General features: G+C 28.5%; 3 protein-coding genes across 3 annotated transcripts; all 3 read right to left on the bottom strand.

Moving 5' to 3' along the window:
• Positions 1–2,735: 2,735 nt before the first annotated feature.
• Positions 2,736–5,507, bottom strand: LOC114189173 (GDSL esterase/lipase At1g29670-like). The gene is made up of 5 exons (XM_028077877.1): positions 5,185–5,507; positions 3,953–4,077; positions 3,617–3,862; positions 3,267–3,522; positions 2,736–3,184 (listed from the first exon to the last, which is right to left on the bottom strand). The coding sequence occupies exons 1-5, from the start codon at positions 5,429–5,431 to the stop codon at positions 2,961–2,963; spliced, it is 1,098 nt and encodes a 365-aa protein (XP_027933678.1). The 5' UTR covers positions 5,432–5,507; the 3' UTR covers positions 2,736–2,960.
• A 6,303-nt stretch (positions 5,508–11,810) lies between these two features.
• Positions 11,811–14,061, bottom strand: LOC114189175 (GDSL esterase/lipase At5g45670-like). Its single transcript, XM_028077879.1, has 5 exons — positions 13,793–14,061; positions 13,005–13,129; positions 12,678–12,923; positions 12,276–12,531; positions 11,811–12,167 (listed from the first exon to the last, which is right to left on the bottom strand). The coding sequence occupies exons 1-5, from the start codon at positions 14,016–14,018 to the stop codon at positions 11,944–11,946; spliced, it is 1,077 nt and encodes a 358-aa protein (XP_027933680.1). The 5' UTR covers positions 14,019–14,061; the 3' UTR covers positions 11,811–11,943.
• Positions 14,062–17,426: 3,365 nt separating this feature from the next.
• On the bottom strand, positions 17,427–19,309 carry LOC114187365. The gene is made up of 2 exons (XM_028075606.1): positions 18,692–19,309; positions 17,427–17,786 (listed from the first exon to the last, which is right to left on the bottom strand). The coding sequence occupies exons 1-2, from the start codon at positions 19,178–19,180 to the stop codon at positions 17,619–17,621; spliced, it is 657 nt and encodes a 218-aa protein (XP_027931407.1). The 5' UTR covers positions 19,181–19,309; the 3' UTR covers positions 17,427–17,618.
• Between the last annotated feature and the right edge of the window lie 4,087 nt (positions 19,310–23,396).

The following is a 23,396-nucleotide window of genomic DNA, read 5'->3' as shown; positions in this document are numbered from 1 at the left end:
TTATAAAAGGTCGAATTAAATATTTTATTACAACATTAATTTTTTATTAACATATTATTATTCTTATTCATTACATTTAAAAATAATCAGAATTAAAAAATTCTGACATAAAATAAATTATCTTCAATATAATTAAATATATACCTATTTTGCATGTCAAACTGCATATTAGATTATATCATAACATAATTAATTATGTAAATTTGGATATTGTTCTCCGCCAATACTGGAATGCCAAAGCAGATCAAAGACTTAATTCAGCAAAAAATACTGACAGCGACTTTGATATCCATGCTAGAATCATAGGGGTTTTTCATCAATTTGGTGTTATTTCTTTTTTCTTTCCGTTTACCAAAATACAATAAGTTTTTAAAAATTTACAAGTACAACTTTTCTTTTAATGAAAAAAAGTCGTCACATAATGTATAATTTATCTTTCTTTTTTTTTTAAAAAAAAATCATATATGAATATGCAACTTTTCTTTTCCAATTTTAAATAAAGAATTCATTATTTCAATAAACAAAAAGCTTTACTAAGTGTTTGTGTTTGTCATTCTAACCACAACATGGGAGTCAATTAAGTCATTGTAATTACAATTATGACTACATTTATATATAAATAAGTGTGTTTTTGAGAATATATTTTAATTATAATATATTTATAATTATTAAAATATAATAGAAAATTTATATTGTAGTTTTTTAATAATAAATTATATACTTTATTTATAAATATAAAAAAAACTTAAATTGTAAATATGATAATAATTATAAAAATAATTCACAGTGTATATCTTTATTTAATAACAATTTTACAGCTTCTAAAAAAATATTCAATTGTTTTGAATAAAAATATTAAAAATCAATCCAACCCAAATAAAAAAATGCTAGTTTTGGTTTTATTTAAAATTTGTATTAGTTTAAAAATGAATTAAATAAACTTATGTGGAACTTTAATATTTAAAAAGTGGATCTAGACCATTATGAACCACTCACTGAAGTTATCATTTTTTTTTTCAGACATGTGGAAAGATGGGCTAGGTATTTTTACTTTTGAAGGAAATCTAGGTCTTGGGCTCTAAGTTTTTTGAAATACTAATTACATGAAGAGATTTAGTTTAGGTTATAAATAGTATGTTTTTGTGCTGTTATGCCTTGAGAAGGTGTAACCTCGCAAACCAAAATAATTTAGGCTAACTAATTGCAAACTACTTTTGTACATTAGTATAGCCACAAACATAAAAGATGTCAATTTAATCATCAATTAAATAATAATAATCATCTTACATTAATCACAGTATCTAAACAATCAATATTAACAATAATATAGGTCATTTAAGATCCAAAATATTAAAGGTTTACTAAAAATAATACAAATAAGGAACTAATTGTCTGTTTTTAAGTTCATTATTTCATCGTAATTTAATTTTTTAAAAATACATTGATAGAGAGAAAATATATTTATAAGTATTATTAATTTTAACTCTTAAATAATGAGATTATTAGATGTATTAGAATAAATTTATCGGTCAAGCTAAGAAGAAAGAAAATTCATTTTGGAGCATCTTTTTCAATCTCACAAACAAAGCTATATATATATATATATATATATATATATATATATATATATATATATATATATATATATATATATATATAAAAGTATATAAAAAAAAAGTATCCATGGCACCTAACAACAAGTTATATTAGTTAACTTTCAAAGATATGGTACTCACATACAAACGTGACAACAAGGCACAAAAAATAAATACATTTAAAATAATACTTCAAAGTCATTCGAACACTCCATTAATCGGATAACTTTATATTGTGAATAGACATGTCAAAGTAGCTAATCCGGTTTATACAGGTTGGTTTACCACGAGCAGGATTGAAAATAAGTGAACCCAACCCATCTCATTTTATGGTGAACCAAAAATTTTGTAATCCGGTTCAACCCATCACGGATTGGTGGGTTAAGTGGACGAGCTCACCAACCCACATAAAAAATATTTATTTATTTTTAAGTATTTAACTATTTAAATAATTTTTTAAGCAACCCATGAGATGACAATCACAATAAAATCAAGAACCAATATCTTCATCATGCTTATTATATGGTGAATTGTTTTCAAAAAAGTGTCCATATAGTCCAATAGTCCAAGAAAATATGACTAATATTACACATTTTCTGTCATGCTATTCAACAAAATATAAATAAAAAAATTACACATTTTTGTCATGCTAATTTTTAAAAATGTGTTTATAAAAGGGTTGCTTGTGTAAGTTATTATAAAGATTATAGTTAAAGATTAAATTATCAGCCTATATAACTTGACAATCAAATTAATGAAAACTTCAAATTATTCAAATATTATTGAGCAATATTCTAACATTTAAAAATATGAAAGTGTGAACTTACATAATTAGGAGTAATAAATAATTATTAAAAAAATTTAAAAAATAATTGTAAAAAAATATTGGTTGGTTAAGTGGGTCAACAGAACTTCAACCCGATTCGAATTCATTTAACCAGTGGGTTAAGTGAGCTGCCGAGTTGAGTTCAACCCACTTTTAAGCTGAATTTTTTTCAATCCAACCCGACTGAATCCATGGTGAGTCGAGTTGACTCATATTACAAACGATCTTATTGGTCTTCATTCTTTCACTTTCAAAACTAGTGTTACATGTCCTCATAAGTAGACTCGTCATATTCATTTATTTTTAAGAACGTGTGAAAGCAAATAATTTCTTGTCATTTTATTCATTTTGGATGAAAATACAACCGTAATAAGTAGCACTCACTACAATAAGAAAACCTTAACCAAAATTTTTATGGCAAATTACACTTGGACTTGTTACCAGAAACATAAAAGACACAAATACTACAGAGATTAATTTTACGGGCACACAAACATTAGAATAACAGTAACAGCTTATGTCATTACTGTAGAAACTCCTTATATCTGAGCCAAGCGATTGATGTCAACAGGGTAAGCATCTGATGCAGATTGAGCATTGTAAGCTCTATTTGCAATGATAGCATTTGCAGACTCTGTTGGATGAAATGCATCCCAAAACAGGTATTCCTTCCTGTTCCTGCATGGGGGTTGAAAGGGCAAACATGTAATTTGACCATTGTTCCTTCCTACCCCACAGCACCCAGCATTTGTAACTCTGAATCCTGAAAATTAAACACCACATCACCGTAAATTTCATTCTAAAAAAAATAGCATATGTTTTTAGGCATAACAGAAAACAATTACCAAAGGAAGATGGGTTGTTTATGATATCTTGAAAGATTCCATAAACGTTTACATAGGTGGCTTTCGCATCCGGAAACTGGTTGTTGAAATTATCAACAAGAGATCTCAATCCGTTGTTGAATAATTGGTTTGCAGAATTGATTCTCGCCACACATGTTCTACCATCTGGGCTGTTCTGGGCCAATGCATTGGGGCTGCAACCTATTTGACCAACCCCAAACAGCGCCAATTTCCTTGCGCCATTGTTGTACAAGATCTGAATCAATCACAACCACAAAACAACTTTGTTTTTAAACTTATTTCATTTTGTTCAAATTTGTTTATGTTGGTGAGAAGAAGCAGATACTAACCCTGAGTTGTTGAGCATATGCCTGAATAAGAACATTAGCGTACTGCTGGGGTGTGAACTGTCTACTGCTGGAATAGACTAAGGGCATGAAATAGTTGTTGAGGTAATCATTGCTACCCAATCCAATTGAGTAGATGCACTTGCTTAGGTAATTTGCAGCTGTGTTTTCATCTCCCAGTAAATTTACAATCTGGGTCACCGTTCTTTGGTAATTCTGTACCTGCCCCCTAAAACTGATACGACCACCCTACAGTAGAAAACGAATGAACAATTATAGGAAATTGCGAAATTAATGAAAGAAAAAGTTATGGGCCAAAATAAATGAATAAATAAGCACCAATTGCTGTCCAGTTTCCTCTCTAATGCCGGCAGCTGCAGAAGCATAATTCACTCCCCTAAGTATGTCTCTACCTCTTGCTGTTGCATAGGGACTTATGTAATTGTTGAACCCCAAAAGCTGAGCTGTTAAATTTCAAGAGAAAGTTAGACAACGCTAAAATGTTTCATATCACCATCTTTTTCTTTTTAGTATTACTATACCAGAATTTCTGGTTAATTTTTCTAGCTGTTGCTGTTTCCCTCTTTACTTTCCTCTTCGACCACCACTTAGGTCTTAATTGAAGGACAACACAAGAACCGGACTGTCTTAAATTGCAAATTCAATGCAGCCAAACATACCCATGTGCTTCATATTTGAGGGGTAGACAGATAACTAAAGTCAGAGAGGAGTTGAAACATATGCACAGTTTGAAAAACTTTACTAAAAGTCAAAATTTTAGTTGCTGGTAAAAAAAAACAAAACTCATCTTATTATATTAACTTTAACTCTAAGCTTGGACCATGTAAATATTGGTGTTAACTCTAATTTTACTATCAATGAAAAACATAGTAATAAAGGAGTTTAATTGTTAGGCACAAGAATAATTAAACTTGTAATGAAAAATGAAAATAAATAACGTTGTAAGAAACAAAAGTTAAAAAAGGGTTTTGGAATGTAAAAGAAATACCACAAATTTTACTCACCAATTTCTTGTTTTTGTTTTGTGATTTCTGTGTGCTACTTTTTTGATTAGTTCTGTATTTTCATTTGCTGGTGATGTCTGACAAAGATGGTATGTGTCCTAAAGACGTTCTTTAATTAGAAGGTGAAATTAATATACTGTAAAGGGAATTTTTTTTCTGCCTAAATTTAGCATCAATGCATCGTATAATTGTCGTCAATTTCTCATTAAAGGTAATCTATGGTCGATTAGAAACGCAAACATATTTATATAAAGTTGAATTGAAGTTATATATATATATATATATATATATATATATATATATATATATATATATATATATATATATATGTATCTGTCTTCACTGATTAGATGAAAAACTGGAAAACAACATAAACTGAAAAACATTATTTGCATGCTAGAAAAGCGGTGAATAAACGTAAAATCTTAAGTTGGATGAAGTGAAGATTATAGTAACAGTATCTCATATTCTGCTCAAGTAGCATGCAAGTTTAAAAAATGTCTGAAGTTGAGAAAATTATTATTTTGGAGATGTTAAGAAACTCACCGACAACATCAACAGTAGTTTTGCCATTGGAAAACCTTCCAGTTGGGCCAGCAGCGAAGTCAATTCCATAGGGAAGGTAATTAGCTTTGGCCAATGAGTTGAGCTGGTTGTTGTTCCCATTATCCACCAAAGAGTCACCAAAAATAAAGTAGCAAGGTACTTGTTGCGCAAATCCAACCCCATTACCCCATAAAACCAGAACCACTATCACTAACCCTATATTCATAATGTTCTTCCCAGATGCCATTGTCGCTGGAAATATGAAGCTACAAATTATGAACTATGTGCTTTGGGATAATGAGTGGGTGATGAACTTGTAATGAACAAAACTATTTATAGCAGGAGATGGAAGAGAAAGGACCAACCTTGTAGTCTTTTACAGTTGGGATATTATTGTTATGAGCATTAAATTCACGCGGATATAATGTGAATTTCAATGACGACAATCCCGGCTTTATCACTGTACCCCTCCATTATCTTTTTCTCTTCCCTTTGATGTCCAATTAATTACATTTTTTTAGTGATGATGTGAATTCAGGTATTGCAAGATAACCATTTCTTTTTTCTTTTTTGCAAAATTGCTTTACAGGGGAAAAAAATCGTTATGAATGATATTTTTATGATACAAATTATGAATGCATTATAGTAGGTACTGTATTGGATAACATGAAAGTAATTTGAGAGAAAGAGAAGGCCTTTCATATGAAGCGAGTCTCTTTCCTAATTAAGGGCATTCAATATAAGGTCTAAACTTGTATCTTGGTTATTGGTTGGGTTCGATCGATATAATGTTCACAGAAGATATATGATAAGCTGAATCTCAAATCAACGTCAATCATTTTCTTTCTTTTTTTTATTTTTTTATAGAACTGTGTGGATCTAGCTAGGTCACTTCCTTAAAAATTAAATAGAAATAAGATTGAGAATAATTAAGGAATTACCAAACATAGTTTATATATATATATATATATATATATCCATAAACCTTCTCTGGCACTCTTCATGACTTTACTTTCTCTTCTGCTAGCTGTTAGAATTGTGCAGAAAAATGGAGAACAGATAGTACCAAACCATTTGAATTTTGGGATCTGGAAATAAATGTTGAGAAGAAAATGAAATGAATGCAATGTCGGACAGCTTCATCATGCTATGTACCTAATCTACTCCACGTTTCAAAATATTCATCCACAATGATCATTCAAAATATATTACTCACTCACTCTTCTCCAGTTTAGATAATATTATAAACTCATTCCGTCTATCTTGTACCATAATTACTCTCAAGTATGATTCAATCAATTTTAGTTTTCAAAAGTTTATTTCAACGGCCACCATGATTGTACCTAATATTAATAATATTCTGCAAGCAATTTACGAATATGGAAAATGATATAACAATTTTCTACTACATGAGTTATCTCTCATCATTAACAGTTTGATTAAAATGTTCTTTTCCAATAAATGATATGTTTTTCATTTAACTGGACTTTATATCCATTTCAGTAGTTATTTCTTTATAGTATGTATTTAGCAATTAAAAATTAATTGGGAATATATTCAATTCCTTTATACAAAGCAAAATAACCCAAACCTAAACAAGTGATGCGACTAAGTAAGATGATGAATAATATGTCCAATTAAGATCTTGAATTGGTTTATCACTTATCACATGTATTGTGTTAAAAAACTTTTTTATAATCAATTAATCAAGAATAAAAAGAAGAATAGAAAACGATGGATAATCATTTCTTAAAAGACAAACATGTAATAGAAAAGTTAGGAAAAATAAATATAAAATGGTAAAGTAAGATCTTTAAAACATGTTGGAGCTTATTTTTAAAATAAATATTTTTTTTGTAATAATTATATCCATAAAATTATTTTGAAAAAGTAGTCCGTATAAATTTTTGAGGCCTTATACAATTACCTTTTTTTTATCTAATTGAAAATACGATCTTGAAATCTCTCAAATGTGAAATCAAGCTAGCCTATATTTTCTTTGATGGAGATTTTTTAGAGTGCAACCCAATCCTATGTCAAGCTAACGATAACAACCTCAATCTAAATTGATATAAAATGGTTTAATTGGATTGGACAATAAACCTCAGTTATTTTCTTTCCTTTTTTTCAACAAAAGGTTGGATCGAAAATATCAAATTTATTTGGATCGTTTATTTTAAGAAAAATATTTTTTAACAATTAAATTTTACAAACTTTTTATTATAATTTGAAGTGATATTTCTTAAGTGATTTTTCACTTTTTCTTTTTCTCATCTGTATATTTCAAAATTATCTAAAAGATATCATTTCATATTGTAAGAAAAAATTGTCAAAATAACATTGTTGTATGAACACAACTCAACACATTATATATTGGTCGTTTCAACTATTGATCGACCCGACATGAAATTGATTATTCTAAATATCTAATTTATGATTTTTCAGTTTTTAATAAATTTTAGTTGGCCATAAAAAAAGGGTAAAATTTAGGGAAATATATATTAAGGCCATAACGTACGCAACATTTTAATATTTAGTTGTTTGGAGAATGAAAAGCAGGAGGAGTATTGATGGGTTTGAGATGGTGGGTGATATGGCTTGGAAATTGTCAACGAAACATAAATGTTTAAGATAGTGTGAATTCAATGATTTTTTGGCTTTCATACCGACTAATATAACAGAAGCTTAGATTTTTGAAGACTCAGTAGTAATAAAAGCAAAAGGTCCAAAAATGATTGGTCAACTTAGCTATGCAGCTTGGAGCAAGTTGTGGTTGACATTTGCGTCGGTTGTGCAGCAATACTAATTAACCGTGTCTGCACTCCATGCTATGCTCCACAGGTCAACACAAAATGTTGCTGCGTCTTACTAAGCTACGAATCCTCTGCACTTTACAGCTAATAGGGATCCACGTATCTTCTTTTTCTTCTGTTCGGCTAATAATATCTACGACGCATTTGACATTAGAAGAACTAAATCATTGAAATCAATTTTACAAAATGAGTGTAAGTCTAATCATATAAAGGTGTGATTGTTAATGATAGTGAGAAATTTTTGTTTAGTTATATGATTGTTGGTTTTCGACGTATATCAGCATCTTTATTCCAATTTTCTTGCTTTACACAAAATCACAAATAAGTAGTGATTTAGCTTAGTGATGGATAGAAAAAAAAAATCTAAAAAGGAATCAAATCAAAAGAGATAACTTGAAATAAAATCAAAAATCGGATCAAATAAAAAAATTGAAAAATAATTAAAATTTGTTTGAAGTCCACAAAAATATTAAAAATCGCTCAAATGTACGTAAGTCACATACTGACTAATTGTATTTATCTGCACGAAAATCTTAACGGCTATCAAATCGTACGAATAACAAAGTAATAGTTGTTGATTAAGTTTATCAAAAAATATAACAACAAAGTAGTAGTAGGTTAAAGTTGCCCGTTAAGTTGATCGAAAAGGAAAATTATTTATTGACAAATTTTTTACAAATTTTCTACAAATAAAATTAAATAAGTATTTTTTTATTTTTAATTAAAATAAAATAATAAAGTAGTATTTTTTTTATTTAAAAAGATAGTTTGTTAAATTTTGTAAAAAAATATAAAGATTGGATATTCCTTTGCTCGAAAGTTTTATTTTTCTAACAAAAGAAATCCATTGAAATTGTAGTGTTGTTGATATTGCTTTCACGAGCAACTAATTGTAATTTATATATGTTAATATGCATTACACTATGTTTATAAGTTATCTTCATTTTTTCTTAATCATTTGAAATCATTTTCACTAATAATTAATTTATTGTAATTAAATATAATTAATTATTATAAGTAAGTTAATCTATTTGTAGAGGTGGTAAAATTGGATGGTCCAACGAGTTAACTTATCAGTAGAAGGAACAAATTGTGTTGAATATTTCAATCCATCAGTCAGTTCTTCTTTGTTCTATCTAGCCTGAAAATTTTATGGACCAAAATACACGTCAGCCCATCTCAGCTCATGTGTCTGTTTTTAAAAATTAAAATAAAAATAATTAAAAATATTAATTTTTTATATTATATTTTTTAAATTTGTAAATATTTAATAGTATTATAATTTAAATCATTAACTCTTACAAATTAAGTACCGATTATTAGTTATATTTGAGTAATTTAATATATAAATGTAATAATTATTTTAATTTATCTAATTAAAAATATTAACTAATCAATTAAAAATTAAAAAATATTTTATTTGATTAAATATGTTTTTAATATTAATTTATATGTATATAAAAAATTTTGAAAATTTGAAAAAAAATTAAAAAAGTTAAAAAACAAAAAGAAAAACTTAACGGATTAGTTTGGTCCAAACCATTAGTCTATTTCTATTTGATGGGCCAGCCAGGGCCGACCCGTTTTTGACAGACCATAGACAGATTGAATCAAAACGGATTGGTCCATTTTATCATGTAATTATTTTGAATTATTTTGAATGATAAAAATTATCTAAAAATATTTCAAACACAAGTTTTGCACTTATTTGATTATCACCCAAATTATCCATTAGATACCCAAATAATCCATTAGATTATTCTGATTTTACTTTTAAATTCCACTACTAGAAAAATAATCCATTAGTGTTTGTATCGATTATTTTTAGATATCTTATTGATCAAAAGTAAATTATTATAATATATAGGTTGATTTCCTTGTAAATAACTTTTGTAGCAATGAGTTAAAGTTATTTTCTAAAAAAAAATAATTAATGATGAGGATACTTCATTCTAGTTATTCTAGATTTTATTTTTATTTTTATTACGTTTATACAACATTTTAGTTATGTTAATATAGTTTTCTTTAATGTCAGGAAGGACACTTTTATCGTGTTGAAATGAGTATTTTAGTTATGTTAAAAATTTCGTATTTTTTATTTTTTTTTAGTATTTTTAAATAAGGTCATGTTTGTATTTTTAGTTTTTTCTAGTATTTCTCTACATTCGTTTCTTTCATTTGGCATGTGTTAAGTAATAAGTTATTCGTCAAAATAACACATCGGTCGGATAAGACTCACATATGTATATTTTCTTTTGTTTTTTATTCTTAATAAATTTTAAAATTTTGCATTTGATCTCAATAACTTAGTGTTCTATTTTGGCCGTTCATATAATTTTACTTTTTGCTTTTGATTCATTAACATTCTTAAAGTGATAGTGCACTTATATTTGTTAAGCCAGCAAGTCAACAATTTTTTTTTTCAAATCTTATCAAATTGTAATTTTCACACTGAAATTATATTGCCTAAAATAAATTACGGTTGGTAATATAAACCCGCAAATATTTAACCTCAGTGTGTCCTTTTAATCCAAACCAAACCATGACAATGTGTCAATTAAATGATAATAAAGATAACATTCTAATTGTTGGGTTGGGCTTCAAGTATGTGATTAAAAGGTCCAATCTAAAGAAATTTATTTTGTCTTATTATTTAATCTAAATGGAGAGATTTTTTAAGTCAAAAGAGTGTATAGAGGTTTATTCGATAGTGAAAAATGCAGTCTTAGGGGAGAAAAAAATACTGCTAGAAAATTCACTATACAATTACTATAATTTTGACAGCTATCAGGATCGTGAATTGAAAAATACTGCTGGAAAATTCATTACGCCATTAGAATCGTTAATCGGAGGTTTAAAGTTAAAGATATTAGTTTTGCACAACAGCTCTAATTTTCTAGTTTCTCTTTTATTTGTTTTTCGTATTTAAGAGCATATGTATTGATTTGCTATAAGTATTTATTTTTATTTTTTATTTGACATTCTTGTATTTGTATTAAATTTTAGTGAAATTTGATTTATTGACTTATGCCCATGGTTTTTTATTTTTTGTATTGAGAGATTTTATATTAAAAATATTAGTGTTATTTTATTTTGTTATTGTTCCTCGTAAGATTGTTATTATTGTTTGCCGCCACTGATTAACCTACAATATCGTTTTTGGACAGTGATAAAGAAGAGTGTGTTCGGAGCTTTAAATTAAGTATGAGTAAATTTCTTTGCAAGTGAGAATAAAATTTTATTTTATGTTAAACTTGAAATTATTTGTTGTATTTAAGATGGAGTATAAATAGTAAACAAGGTTCTGGGCCCTTTAAGTTGTTTGGTTAAAAAATATAATAATGTGAGCAACGAGAGAATGTGTATAATTAAGCAAAATCAAGGGGTTCCATTAGAAAAATTTCTTTTATCCCTCTTTTAAACTACAAGCTTTGAAAGATAATAGTTATTAGACGGAATGATGATACATAAAGACTCCATCCATCTTCTATTCTACATTTATACAATATCGATAAAATAACATTTTTAATTTAAAATATAAAAATAATATATAATAAATTCATTAAAAGAAATAAAAATATTAACCTTTTGTTAAGTGTCAGAAAGGTGCAGAAAAACTAAAAGGTAAATTTGTAAAATTTTTCTAAGAGTTCTTCAATCCTCTTCTTCTTTCACCTTCATCCCTCTCTCAATATCTAAAATAAGAGATTGAAGAAGGTCCTTAAACTGTAATATATTTTGTTGTCTGATATTTTCTTCTTATATTTATGTTATAATGAGAGTAGTTAAAGATCTGTCTTAATCAGTTCTTCTCAAATATAATTTCAATGAAACATTAACAAATATAAATATATAATCCGTCTCCTAAAATTACACATTAGAATGAAAGCAACAATGGCAGAGGTTATTGCAATTACTAGAGGTTTTTGGCAGAAGAAAAATGTGATTAGGTCCTAACCAAGGTATTGATATCAACAGGGTAAGCATCTGATGTAGATGGAGCGTTGAAGGCTCTCCTCCCAACGATAGTATTTGCAGCCTCACTTGGATGGTATGCATCCCAATACAATACCTCGTTTCTGTTAGAGCATGGTTGTTGCATTGGCACACATGTAACAACACCACTGTTCCTTCCTACCCTACAGCACCCACCATTTATCACTCTGAAACCTGAAAATTCAACAACACCACTTCTTAACAAAATCACCACCAATTTCAACTACCTGCTAAATTTGAGTCCCAACAAAATTCCAAATGTTCTGGGCAGAAGATAATTACCAAAGCTTGATGGGTTACTAATTATGTTTTGAAAGATACCATAAACGTTTATGAAGATGAGTCTTGCATTCGGCAACTGGGTGTTGAGTTGATCAACCATAGATCTCACTCTGCTGTTGAATAATTGAATTGGGGAATTCAATCTTTCCACACATGTTCTACCGTCTGGGCTGTTTTGGGCCAATGCGTAAGGGCTGCAACCTATCGGAGCAACCCCAAATAACACCATTTTCCTTGCCCCGTAGTTATACAGAACCTGAATCAAATACACAACAATCAAGCTTTGAATTTGTGATCCTTAGTTATCAGTTTTTGTTGATAAGTGAACCTAACTAATATCTTAATGAAAATGTTAAGAAAAGATGGTTGAAAATGTGAAAGCTAAATTAAGCATATACTAACCCTGAGGAATTGAGCATATTGTTGAACAAGAAGATCAGCAAACTGATCTGGTGCATATTGAGTGCTGCTGCGATATAGTTGAGGCAAGAAATAGTTGTTAAGGTAATCTTCACTACCAAATCCAATTGAATAAATGCACCTATTCAGATAAACCGCAGTTCTGTTGACATCTCTCAATAAATTTAACATATAGGACACTGTTCTTATGTGGTTTTGCACCTGCCCTCTGAAACTGGTTCGGCCTCCCTATAAAGTTGAACACAAATCAATAATTATACACAAAAATAAACACCAAATTGATGAAGAAAAGAAGAACTGAATAAGTACCAGGTGCTGCCCCGTTTCATCACTAATTCCGGCACCTGCAGAAGCATAATTGACTCCATAAAATATGTCTCTGTCTCTAGCTCTTGAAAATGGAGCTATGTAACCGTTCAACCCCAATTGTTGAGCTGTTAAATTTCACGAGAAAGTTAGACAACATTTCATCTGTTTACATGCAAATATATCATCAGCTCTTGATTTTGTCAATAAATCAACATTTTTGTAAAATATATCTATCTGAATCAATTCTTTTTGTTTCTGATGTCTCCTCCTTCTGCCTCTTAAGGGTGCCTCTTTGTCCAAGAACTAGACCAAAATTAGACTCTTTAATTGAACATTTACTGCAGCCTAACAAAATCATGTGCTTGGTGGTATTGGAGGGTTAGGCAGACAAAATGACTGAAAGGGCAATATGCTCATTTTTTCAAATCATATATAAGTATAGTAATAACTTGAATGATACAAAGATAAAAACATATGTACATAAATTATATTTTCACTAATTTGTATAATTTTAATAATTTTATACCATGTTAAGAATTAAACTTTAATTCTAACTCAATCTTACAATAGTAACTTATATGATAACATTTGTATTTATTTATATATTATAAATTGATCTTATCTTTAGTTAATACAAGACTTCTAATTGAAAGATATATATGTGATATTATTATTAAATTAGAAATAAAATCTAAAAATTTTCTTAAAAAATACTATTATTATTATTAAATAAAAATATAAAAGAAGTAATTGTATTTTAGAAAAGGAGGATAAACTAAGAAACTAACCAATTTCATCAACAGTAGTTTTGCCATTGGAAAACCTTCCAGTTGGGCCGGAAGGGTAGTCGATCCCATAAGGCGGATAATTGGCCTTTGCATATGACCAAAGGTTGTTGTTGTTCCCACTATCAGCCAATGAGTCCCCAAAAATAAAGTAGCATGGAACTTGTTGTGCACCTCCACTCACACTCCACAAACCCACACCCACAATTACCATCACCACTATATTCATATTCACCTTCACCACTCAACAAAAACCTACCAAATTAACAACAACATGTGGATCACAGTTCTAATGTCACAAAAACTATATATACTAGTAGAAGGAAAAGAAAAAACAAACCTTTTACCATTCCTATATTTCTTTTTATCAGCATTAACTTCACCCATACTTAATGTGAAATTCAATGCCACGTTAGCCTTGTACCACTTTACCTATAGTTCAAGATAATTAAATTCTAGTAATTACTTACTTTTAAATTTTGTGTCTAAACCAAACTAATTAAAGTAAAAAGAATATGGAGATTCTCCAGACATGAAACTGTATATTTAAAGATACTTTAAAATGTATGTTACAGATTTAGTGTTGAAGAATAATTTTGTGTTAAATTGGAATGAAAAAATTCTAACATTTTTTTCAAGAAGCATGTATTGTTTTAGGGCACAGCGTTTACTTTTTTTTTTCTTCTCTGGTTAGTGCTCCACAGAAACTGGAAAGTGGAGTACGAAACAAGTTTGAATTTTGGAATGGGAAATTAAAGATTGGAGGTGGCAGGAACAACAGGGAATTTGAAACTAAAAGTTGACAAAATCAGATGAATCCTATGCACTTAGGGCAACTTCATCACGCCAACTCCTTATCCTCTATTTACTCACAATAACTAATTTTATTTGTTTTCTAAGAATTTTTCACAAACTCAGAATTTCTTCATTAATTATTTCAATTTCGTACTAATCTTTTAAATATTTGTACTCAATATATGGAGGTCTATTGATTAAAGAATACTCTGAATATTCCAATCGAGAATATTTCAACTCAATATAATTATATTTTAAAATTTATGCATTGACAAAAATTGAGACAATCTTTATAAGATTGAAACTTGTCTTTATATATATATATATATATATATATATATATATATATATATATATATATATATATATATATATATAGTCAAGATATTTTTCTGGGTGATTGAATAATAGTCTTTTTCAAGTTGTTTGAAAGAAGGTATGTTCACGCAAATATTTTAGTGCTAAGTTAGTTACAAAATAAATAAGATAGTAAAAATATAATAATGAATTATGCATACATTGAGAATGTCCCAAATTTATACTTTTAGCGGATTTTTACACGATTATTGAGAGAGTGGACTCTACAATCCTTTAATCAGTTATTTTTCAGTACGATTACCAAAATAAAATGTAACAGAGATATTAAAATAAATACCTTGTTGTCAATATTATGTTATGTATGATTCAGAAATGTGTTACTAAGATTTTTTTTTTTTATATAGTATGAGAGTCTTAAAAAATCATTTATTTTATCAACGTAGATGCATTGTATCATTCAATTTTGTTGATAAATATTCAACGATATTAATTTTAAAATATTTAATGTTTTTATTCTATGTCTAAAATAACTTCACAATAATTAAGAAGTTCTACTGTTTTCTTTTAAATTTGCTTTTTCTTAACTATTATTTATCAACAAAACATTAATTAGCAAATTAGACATAGATGGGCACTATCTTTCTTTCATTTCAATTAGGTAAGGTAAATGAAAGCGTGGTATTTTGAATGAAAAAAGAAATGTTTATCATAATGATGACAAAAATATTTTATAGTTAATTTCTTTAACAATTAAAAGTGTTTTTGTAAATAAATAAAATTAAAGATTAGTTCATGCCTCGATATGGTCGGTCCATGCCTCGGTGGAAGTAGCCATCTATTCATAAATGCTACTTCCTACTAAACTTTAATTATTTTGGCTGTGCCATTAACTAACAAATTTGAATTTTCAGAATAAACAAATGAATAAATTTAAATGGTTTTATATAATCATTCTAATAACGTTTCTAGTTAGAACATTTATAATTGCGTGAGTATGGTGGAGTTGTATAACCTGTTTTTGTGTGAGCTCAACAAGTCCCATTCACATTTAAGATTTAAGAATTTTAACAAGTATCTTTCGAATAAATAACTACAACTAAAAACTTCAAGTGAATCTTATTATTTTTTATCACTTAAAATGTGTTAAGAATGTTGTTCATATAATCAGCAACTTTTTTTTATTATTATTATAAAAGGAAAGATACATTTATTTAGGGATAAAAAAAGTCATAACTAAAGTATCACAATTTTTTTTTATTATTTTAGTATTATTGAATGTGAGATTTATAATAACTTGAGTGACCTCACTCAACCAAAAATTGTTTGAATTACGTGAGAGGTTGAAACATATGGTTTACAATGAAAGAAGAAAGAGTAAGGTATGAGGGAATGGACTAGGTAGAACTAAGAGCAACAATTGTATAGATACCACTTACTAGTCAACTAGAATTGTTTAGTGTGGCACAAGACTTGAACCTTCTTTTCGTTAGTTGACAACTTAGTTAATTTATTATATTAGGTACCAAATTTGACCATTTGCAGCTTGTGAATGATGTTGTGTTTCTTTAAGTGATTATGATTTTAGAATGTTAACCCCTTATAGTAGGATCCCTCCTATAGCTAATATTAATAACTCTATGACAACTATTTTGCAACAAATCGATTCTTTGTTTGAACATCTTAATTCCTATTCTTTCTGATATATGATTTTAACAGATATATACAGGTAATAACATTTTCAAAGAAAAAAAGAAAGTAAGTAATAATATACACACTATTGGTACAATTCTAGAAGACAAATTAAGTTAGTTAAATGTGTGATACTTAAACCCTAGCCCCAATTACAAAAGCTACTTCATATGTGAACTCATCTGCGTTAAAAAACCATAGTCATTATTGGCGGTGCTATTGTTCATCTTAAATTGAAAGTTGGAATCAGATTTGTGTGATGAAATTGCTTGATATGCGCCTGTATTTGGTGATTGACGAGGTCTAACAAAATTTGATGAGGTATTTTAAATTGTGTATTTTAAAAAATATTTCTAATTTAGAATTATCTTTTGAAAGGTAAAATTCCAAATATAGTTTTTAAAATATATTTTGAAAGATATTTTTAAATTTGATTATATCTTCCAAAATATATAATTCGAAATGTGTTTAAAAACATGCATATAAGGAATTGCAGTTGGAGGTGAAGTTGGTGATTAGTTTACGTGAAGGAAGAATTAAAAAGATATTTACGTTTATTTAATATTTTTTAACAAGGATTTATGAATCTTATGAGGGTGCATGAAAACAAAAGGAGGTGCAAGAAGCAATAGTCCATTAGAGGGCTATTGGGAGACATGTTTGTATTACAAATATGAGTTCGCTTCCGTACAGCTTTATTCTACTTCCTCTACCATTTAGGAAATTGGAGCATAAGAAGCTGCAGATTCTGCTCTGAGCTTATTAAAATTTTACCGTAAGAGAAATTATGACATTTTTTTTAACTCGTTCCAAATAAAATCCATAACCAAGCTTCTGTCAAACAAACACTTCATATTTACAATGTCCTCATTCCATTGTTATAACAGTAAATTTAAGCGTTAATTCCTGCTGAAATCTAGTATCCTAAGAAAAACAGAGTGAAAGCAAAAAATGAAATTGAATTTTAGTCACTTATAAGTTCAGCAGTTACATAATCCTTAAAATTCTTGATGATCCAAATCCCCAGCTATAGATCAGAGTCTTTACCATTAACAGGAAAGAATTGCAACAACAAATCTTTGACAAGCTGAAGCAAAGCCTTTAAATCATTGTTACCCAATTCTAGACAATCCCTGATTAATCCTCCTTCCACCACCTCTTTCTGAAACGTCTCCCCCATTTCCCTCATCACTCCCTGTCATTCCCCACAAGTTAAAGTTCATCACTAACGCCATAACCACATATAACAAGGTTGTATTATAGCATACATCTACGTTTAGTTATAAACTTAAAAAACAAAAAAATCAATTTGTTTCCTGTGTTCTGATCCTATAAAAGCCTTCATTTTAAGTTACAAGTTTAGTCCCCTTTTTTTGGTAGCAATTTGTCACTGCTGGAGAGAAAAACTTAGCTATTTTATACTGTGGGACATTGTTGTTTAATGCTAACAAGGAACAGACCTAGCAAGCATACATTCGGATTGAAACTGACCATTTTTTTTTTTATATAAACTAAAATAAAAACAAGAAACATAAATCAGGATTCAAACATACCATTTTTTTTTATATATGAACTAAAAGGGTAAAATAAATAATTGATTGAATTAATTAATTATAAAAGATTCTATAATTTGTATGCAGCACTAATTTCTTTGTTTACTTTATTAAATATTATAAATACGTGTTTTTTATTAATAAAAAGTAAATTTTAAAAGTTATTAAAAATTGCAGTAAATTTGATATATTGATATTTAAAAAATCAAATATAATAAACTAAGTTAATTTTTAATGATATGTATAATTATGTAATAAGAAGTTTTTAATAAAGACATAAGCAAAATTTATTAAGTCAGAAGTCGCTAATATATTAAGGACATTAGGAAGCAAATAAATACGTGCTTCTGTTTTTGTAGAAGAAAATTTGTATACATTTTGAACTTGTAAAAGGTTTAAAAAAATAAGTATATTTTAGAAACTATTGAAATGTTTCTATAATAACAAATGTCCTATAAGTATTACTTAAATAACTTAATTTTTGTCTCAAAAGCACTTTTAGAATTATTAAAAAATGTAAATATAAGAAAACAGGCGTTTTACGTACCGACTGGCGAAACGCTTTGAGGAGCTTGCTGGAGAGCGACTTTGAGACGGTGAGGACACTCTGGTAATTTCGTGAAATCCAAGCGGACCTTTCCGCGACCGATTCCAAACGAGTCAACTCAGTCAAGCCCCTCAGCAACTCGTTCATGTCCGAAACGACGCCGTAGAGGTCCGTGAAGGACAAGTCCGTCCACGACCACGTCCAGAGGAGTTTGACGAAGCCGAAGATGGTTCCCCGGTCGAGGCTGTTGGCCATGGCCCTGGCTCGGTCGGCGCCAACAACATCGCCGCGCGAGGCCCGGAGGTTGGCGACACCGATGAGAAGGGAATGCGAAAGGGAGAAGAGGTCTCGGTAACGGAAGTAAGAGGAGAAAGATATGGATTGAGAAGGAGATGGTGCGGTTGCGAAGAGAATGAAAACGACGAAGAAGACCGTGATCGAGTTTGATCGTACGGTTGCCATTGGATTTAGAGGTAAAGAAAAAATCATGGAATTGGGAAAATATTATAAATAAAATTCACTGTTTATATTAGATCTAAGCGGTGAGACCATGCTTAGGAAATTGTACCTTTATGGGTCGGGTCGGGCCATTAAATTCTTAACATCGAAGTAATAGTAAAATAAAATCTCAACTTGTTCTAACTAATTTGTCATTTTTTTAATATTTTTTACGTTGCTCTTTCTTTGATTATATAATTGCTTAATCATTTCTTTAGTTTTTTTTTTTCATGAGCAATTAATTGTGATGCTTCTTAGTATTTTCGTAAGTGTAGAAATTTAATCATTTATGATGTTAATATTGGGGGTTAAAACGAATTTGATTGCTTAAACTTTTTAAAAGTGCTGAAAGTGAGATCACTCTAGCTATTAATAAGAGAATCTAAAGTCGTGAATGCTACGAAAAGGTTCACAGGTTTTCTTCAAAAACAGTTAAAAACACTAAGGGGAACGGTTGCTTATGCAAGCAATTATGCAAACTTTGGTAAGAGAGAAATTTGAGTCTCGGCACGTCTTTATATCCCTATTTTAGAAAAAATTGGAGAGTGTTATTTTTTTTAACCATAACATGGTTGAAGATAGAAGGAAAATCTATAATGTTGTTCAAATGTCAGAGTTGTCATCCTTCACTATATTAAATTCAGTTTGGAGAAAAAAATGTTCTCCCCATATGATTTTATCTTATTTCTCCGCTGTAATTGGACTAATACCAAATGTTTTAATCTTCAAGTCGTTTTCTTTTATCTATTTTTTTTCTTTTCTAATTTTCTAGATGAAAATAATGACATCTTCCATCCCTGAACCATGTGTTCCTTCTTTAACCGCATGCCCTGTCAGTCCTGACATTAGTACTTTCACCCTCTGTGATTCTGGGAATATATTAACTTTGTTTTAAACCTTTTATTTTTTATTTTACTTCTTTGTCTTCTTTATATATCTGAATTAAATAGAACATCACAATATTTAGGCTCTGTTCGTCTCGATTGATTTGAATTATTAGTCGGATTCGGAGCGATGTATTTTTAGTTAAATTTATGTTTGATTATGGTGAAATGTGGTGATTTGAGATGAAAGATTTTTCAAATTTAATAAAAGCGTCATTTTTCCGTTGATGAACGGATTTGAGTGAATAAAGTTGCATTTTACTAATTTATCGCTTTATATTTTATTTTTTATCTTATTTACGTGTTTGTCATTAATAATAGTTATTATTAATAATATATGTATATAATAATTAATAATTATAAAAATATATATGTGTAACACAATAATTAATATATATATATATATATATATAATTATTATTAATATATTTATATAATAATTAATAATAAAAATAAAAATATTATTAAAATTTATTATTTTTTATTTATTTAAAAATTATATTTTATTTTTATTAAAAGGGTAGTTTGATCATTTTTAAACTTTATTTATTATAACTTCTTTTTTAATCTATAATATATCACTCAAATCACTCATTTACTTTTACAAAATTCATCTTCAAATCCATTTGTTATACCTCTAAATTCACTAAAAAAAACACATATTCATCTACACAAATCCACATAAATCCATCTTCTCAAGCGAAAAGAGCCTTAGGGAACAACTTTTAGTTACCTCGATTTTATCCTTTGGTATAAAAGTTATGGGTGGTATTGCATATCTGTCTGACCATTTAGGTCTGGTATACACTTAGTTCATAAAATGCGGGTTGGATTGGTCTGTTTTGTATTTTGAACATGCTAAAAAGTTTGGTCTGCTTTGCATAAGTGCGAGCTCGCGGGCTATCTCGTCTTGTTTTTTTTTTTTTATGATAAAGTTTTTAATGTCTAACAAATTGAAAATTTTTAACAAATTCAAAGTGATAAATTGATAATTAAACATTTTCATCATATTCATATTTAAAAATACAGAGTATTTATCTTTTCCAGTCATACAATAATTTGAACGTTCATGCAGAAGTTTGGAAAAAAGTAACCGATATACAAAAATGCAAGTTTTTTTTTAAACGGGTAAGCGAGTTCTACATGTCAATGGATTCAATATTATGGTTTGCCCCACTTTTTTGAAAGTATAATTTTGTCACTGCATCATTGTGTTTAAGTGTTAATTTGAGACTAAATTGTGCTTTTTGAAACCAATTTAACTTTTAGTAATAAAATTGAGGAATGAATTCTTACTCTCTTTTTTTAATTTAGCTACTAAATCATATTTGAGAATTAAATTGTCCCCGTTTACAAACTTGCATGCCCCAATGATCCAACAAAGAATGCTAACTTATTTTTTGCCAGTAAAAACTACAAAAGTCAATGGTTAGACCAAAGCTTTTGAGAAGTAGTTTTTAACTACATATGTTCTACACAGTTAATCAGGTTAAGATGAAAACGGTTGAATTTCAAATGGAAAAAAAAAATATTTTAGTGATGCTGCGAAAATCTCTAACTGATACTTATTTAGTTCATCCTTAGTGAGATCAATTTATCAATATATATATGTAACTGGAGGGAGGTAACACCAAAAGTTCTTAAGTATATTAATACCAAAAAAGTTTTGACAAATTTTTTAAAAGAAAATAAATTATCCTTTCACTATGGCACCAAAGTAATATTTTAATCTTCCTTTATACTGCCCCCAATGAAAGCAGATCAGCGTCTTGAGCATGTGCACAGTATTTGGACTCTGCACAAGCACTGACACGAAACTTGATTTTTTTTTTTTTTTGAGAAATGGTTTGAACTTTTAGCTATTTGAGGCATGAAAGAATTACAATAGTTAAAAAATTCTTGGACGAGAAAAATATAAAAAAAAAAAAAAATCCATAAGTGTGAACTCATTTTCTTCAAGGAATCGTGAGAGTTCAGAGAGTTAAAAGCAGGTAGACCCTAACAGCAAGTCATGAAGAGAGAGAGACTGAAAGGTCTCAGCAAAATGCTTGACAAAAATAGGAAATATTCGTAGTAACATATGCAGAGATAGTAAATTTGCAATAATCTCTTCACCACTAGGTGTTTGCTCTAATTATACGTGCTTTGTTTATTACGAGAGACACACCATGTAATAGATTGGAATAGATAAAATAAAGATTTGATGTGACTTAAAAGAAAAAATTAATGTGTTAAAAAAATAATTTTATCAAACTTTATAAAAAAAAATTATCAAAGTATCATAATCCGTCATTAGAAAATGCAGAACTACTTCTTACACATACTTAAGATTTGTCATCATATGTTGAGAATCCACAATTTTAAGAACATTTTGAGTAAATCAAATGAAACCAATGTTGTTGATTCATGTATGGATTTTGCGAGGTGTGGACTTCATCTTCTAATGCTGTTTTGATATTTTGTTTCCTTCTCGGGCTTTGTATTGTATATAAATATATCCTTGACTTTATTAGTTTCACAGGGGATGATATTAATTTACTATTTTTTTGTCCGGTAAAAATTTAAGTATTTTTGCCTAACTATTATATATTTAACTACATAACAAAAATTAATATTTTTCAAATAAAACGAGGGCCTAGAATCAATGTTGTTGAAAATATTGTTTTATGAAAGCAAATAGGAAAATCTATTCTTAACATATGGGATGAACCTCTTTACTAAACTTTTTTGTATAATAAAAAATTATGTTTTTTATTTCCTAATTGAAAAATTACAAGAAACTCGTTAAAATTAAACTACTTAAAAGAAATTATACTCTACTAGAAAGAAAAATAAAGTAAAAGATTATATGTTAGGATAATTTTCTTATAGAAACAAAGGCTAACAAGCAGACTCTTTAAATATATGTTTTTATTTCTTGTATGTATTTATGTTTCTCTCTTATTCATTCTACATTTTTTTTTTACATTATATATGGTTTTATTCACTTAGTTTTACAAAACAGATAATAAACAAATACGTATTTCCTAAAAAAACAAAGATACACAGTATTATTTATACTTCCTTTTTCTAAACTACATGTAAGTCTATTAAATCCTTATAAATGTATGAAATCCGTCCAAATCTTGCTAATATGGGAATCTTCAACAGAAGCTAATTTAGGTCTACAGTAGTCACATTATCCATATATCTAATGTATATCACTCATCACGAGAGTTATGTCTTATATGGAAAGACCTATGAAAATATCATACCTTTAAAATCTTGTCGTTTAATAATGAAGCTTACACTTAGGTCCAGATTCTACAGATAAGAGCACTGAG

The sequence above is a fragment of the Vigna unguiculata genome, chromosome 6 (genome assembly GCF_004118075.2).
Source record: "Vigna unguiculata cultivar IT97K-499-35 chromosome 6, ASM411807v1, whole genome shotgun sequence".
Classification (NCBI taxonomy): Eukaryota; Viridiplantae; Streptophyta; class Magnoliopsida; order Fabales; family Fabaceae; genus Vigna; species Vigna unguiculata.
Note: the sequence above shows the minus strand (reverse complement) of the source record. Positions and strands in the feature narration are given on the sequence as shown.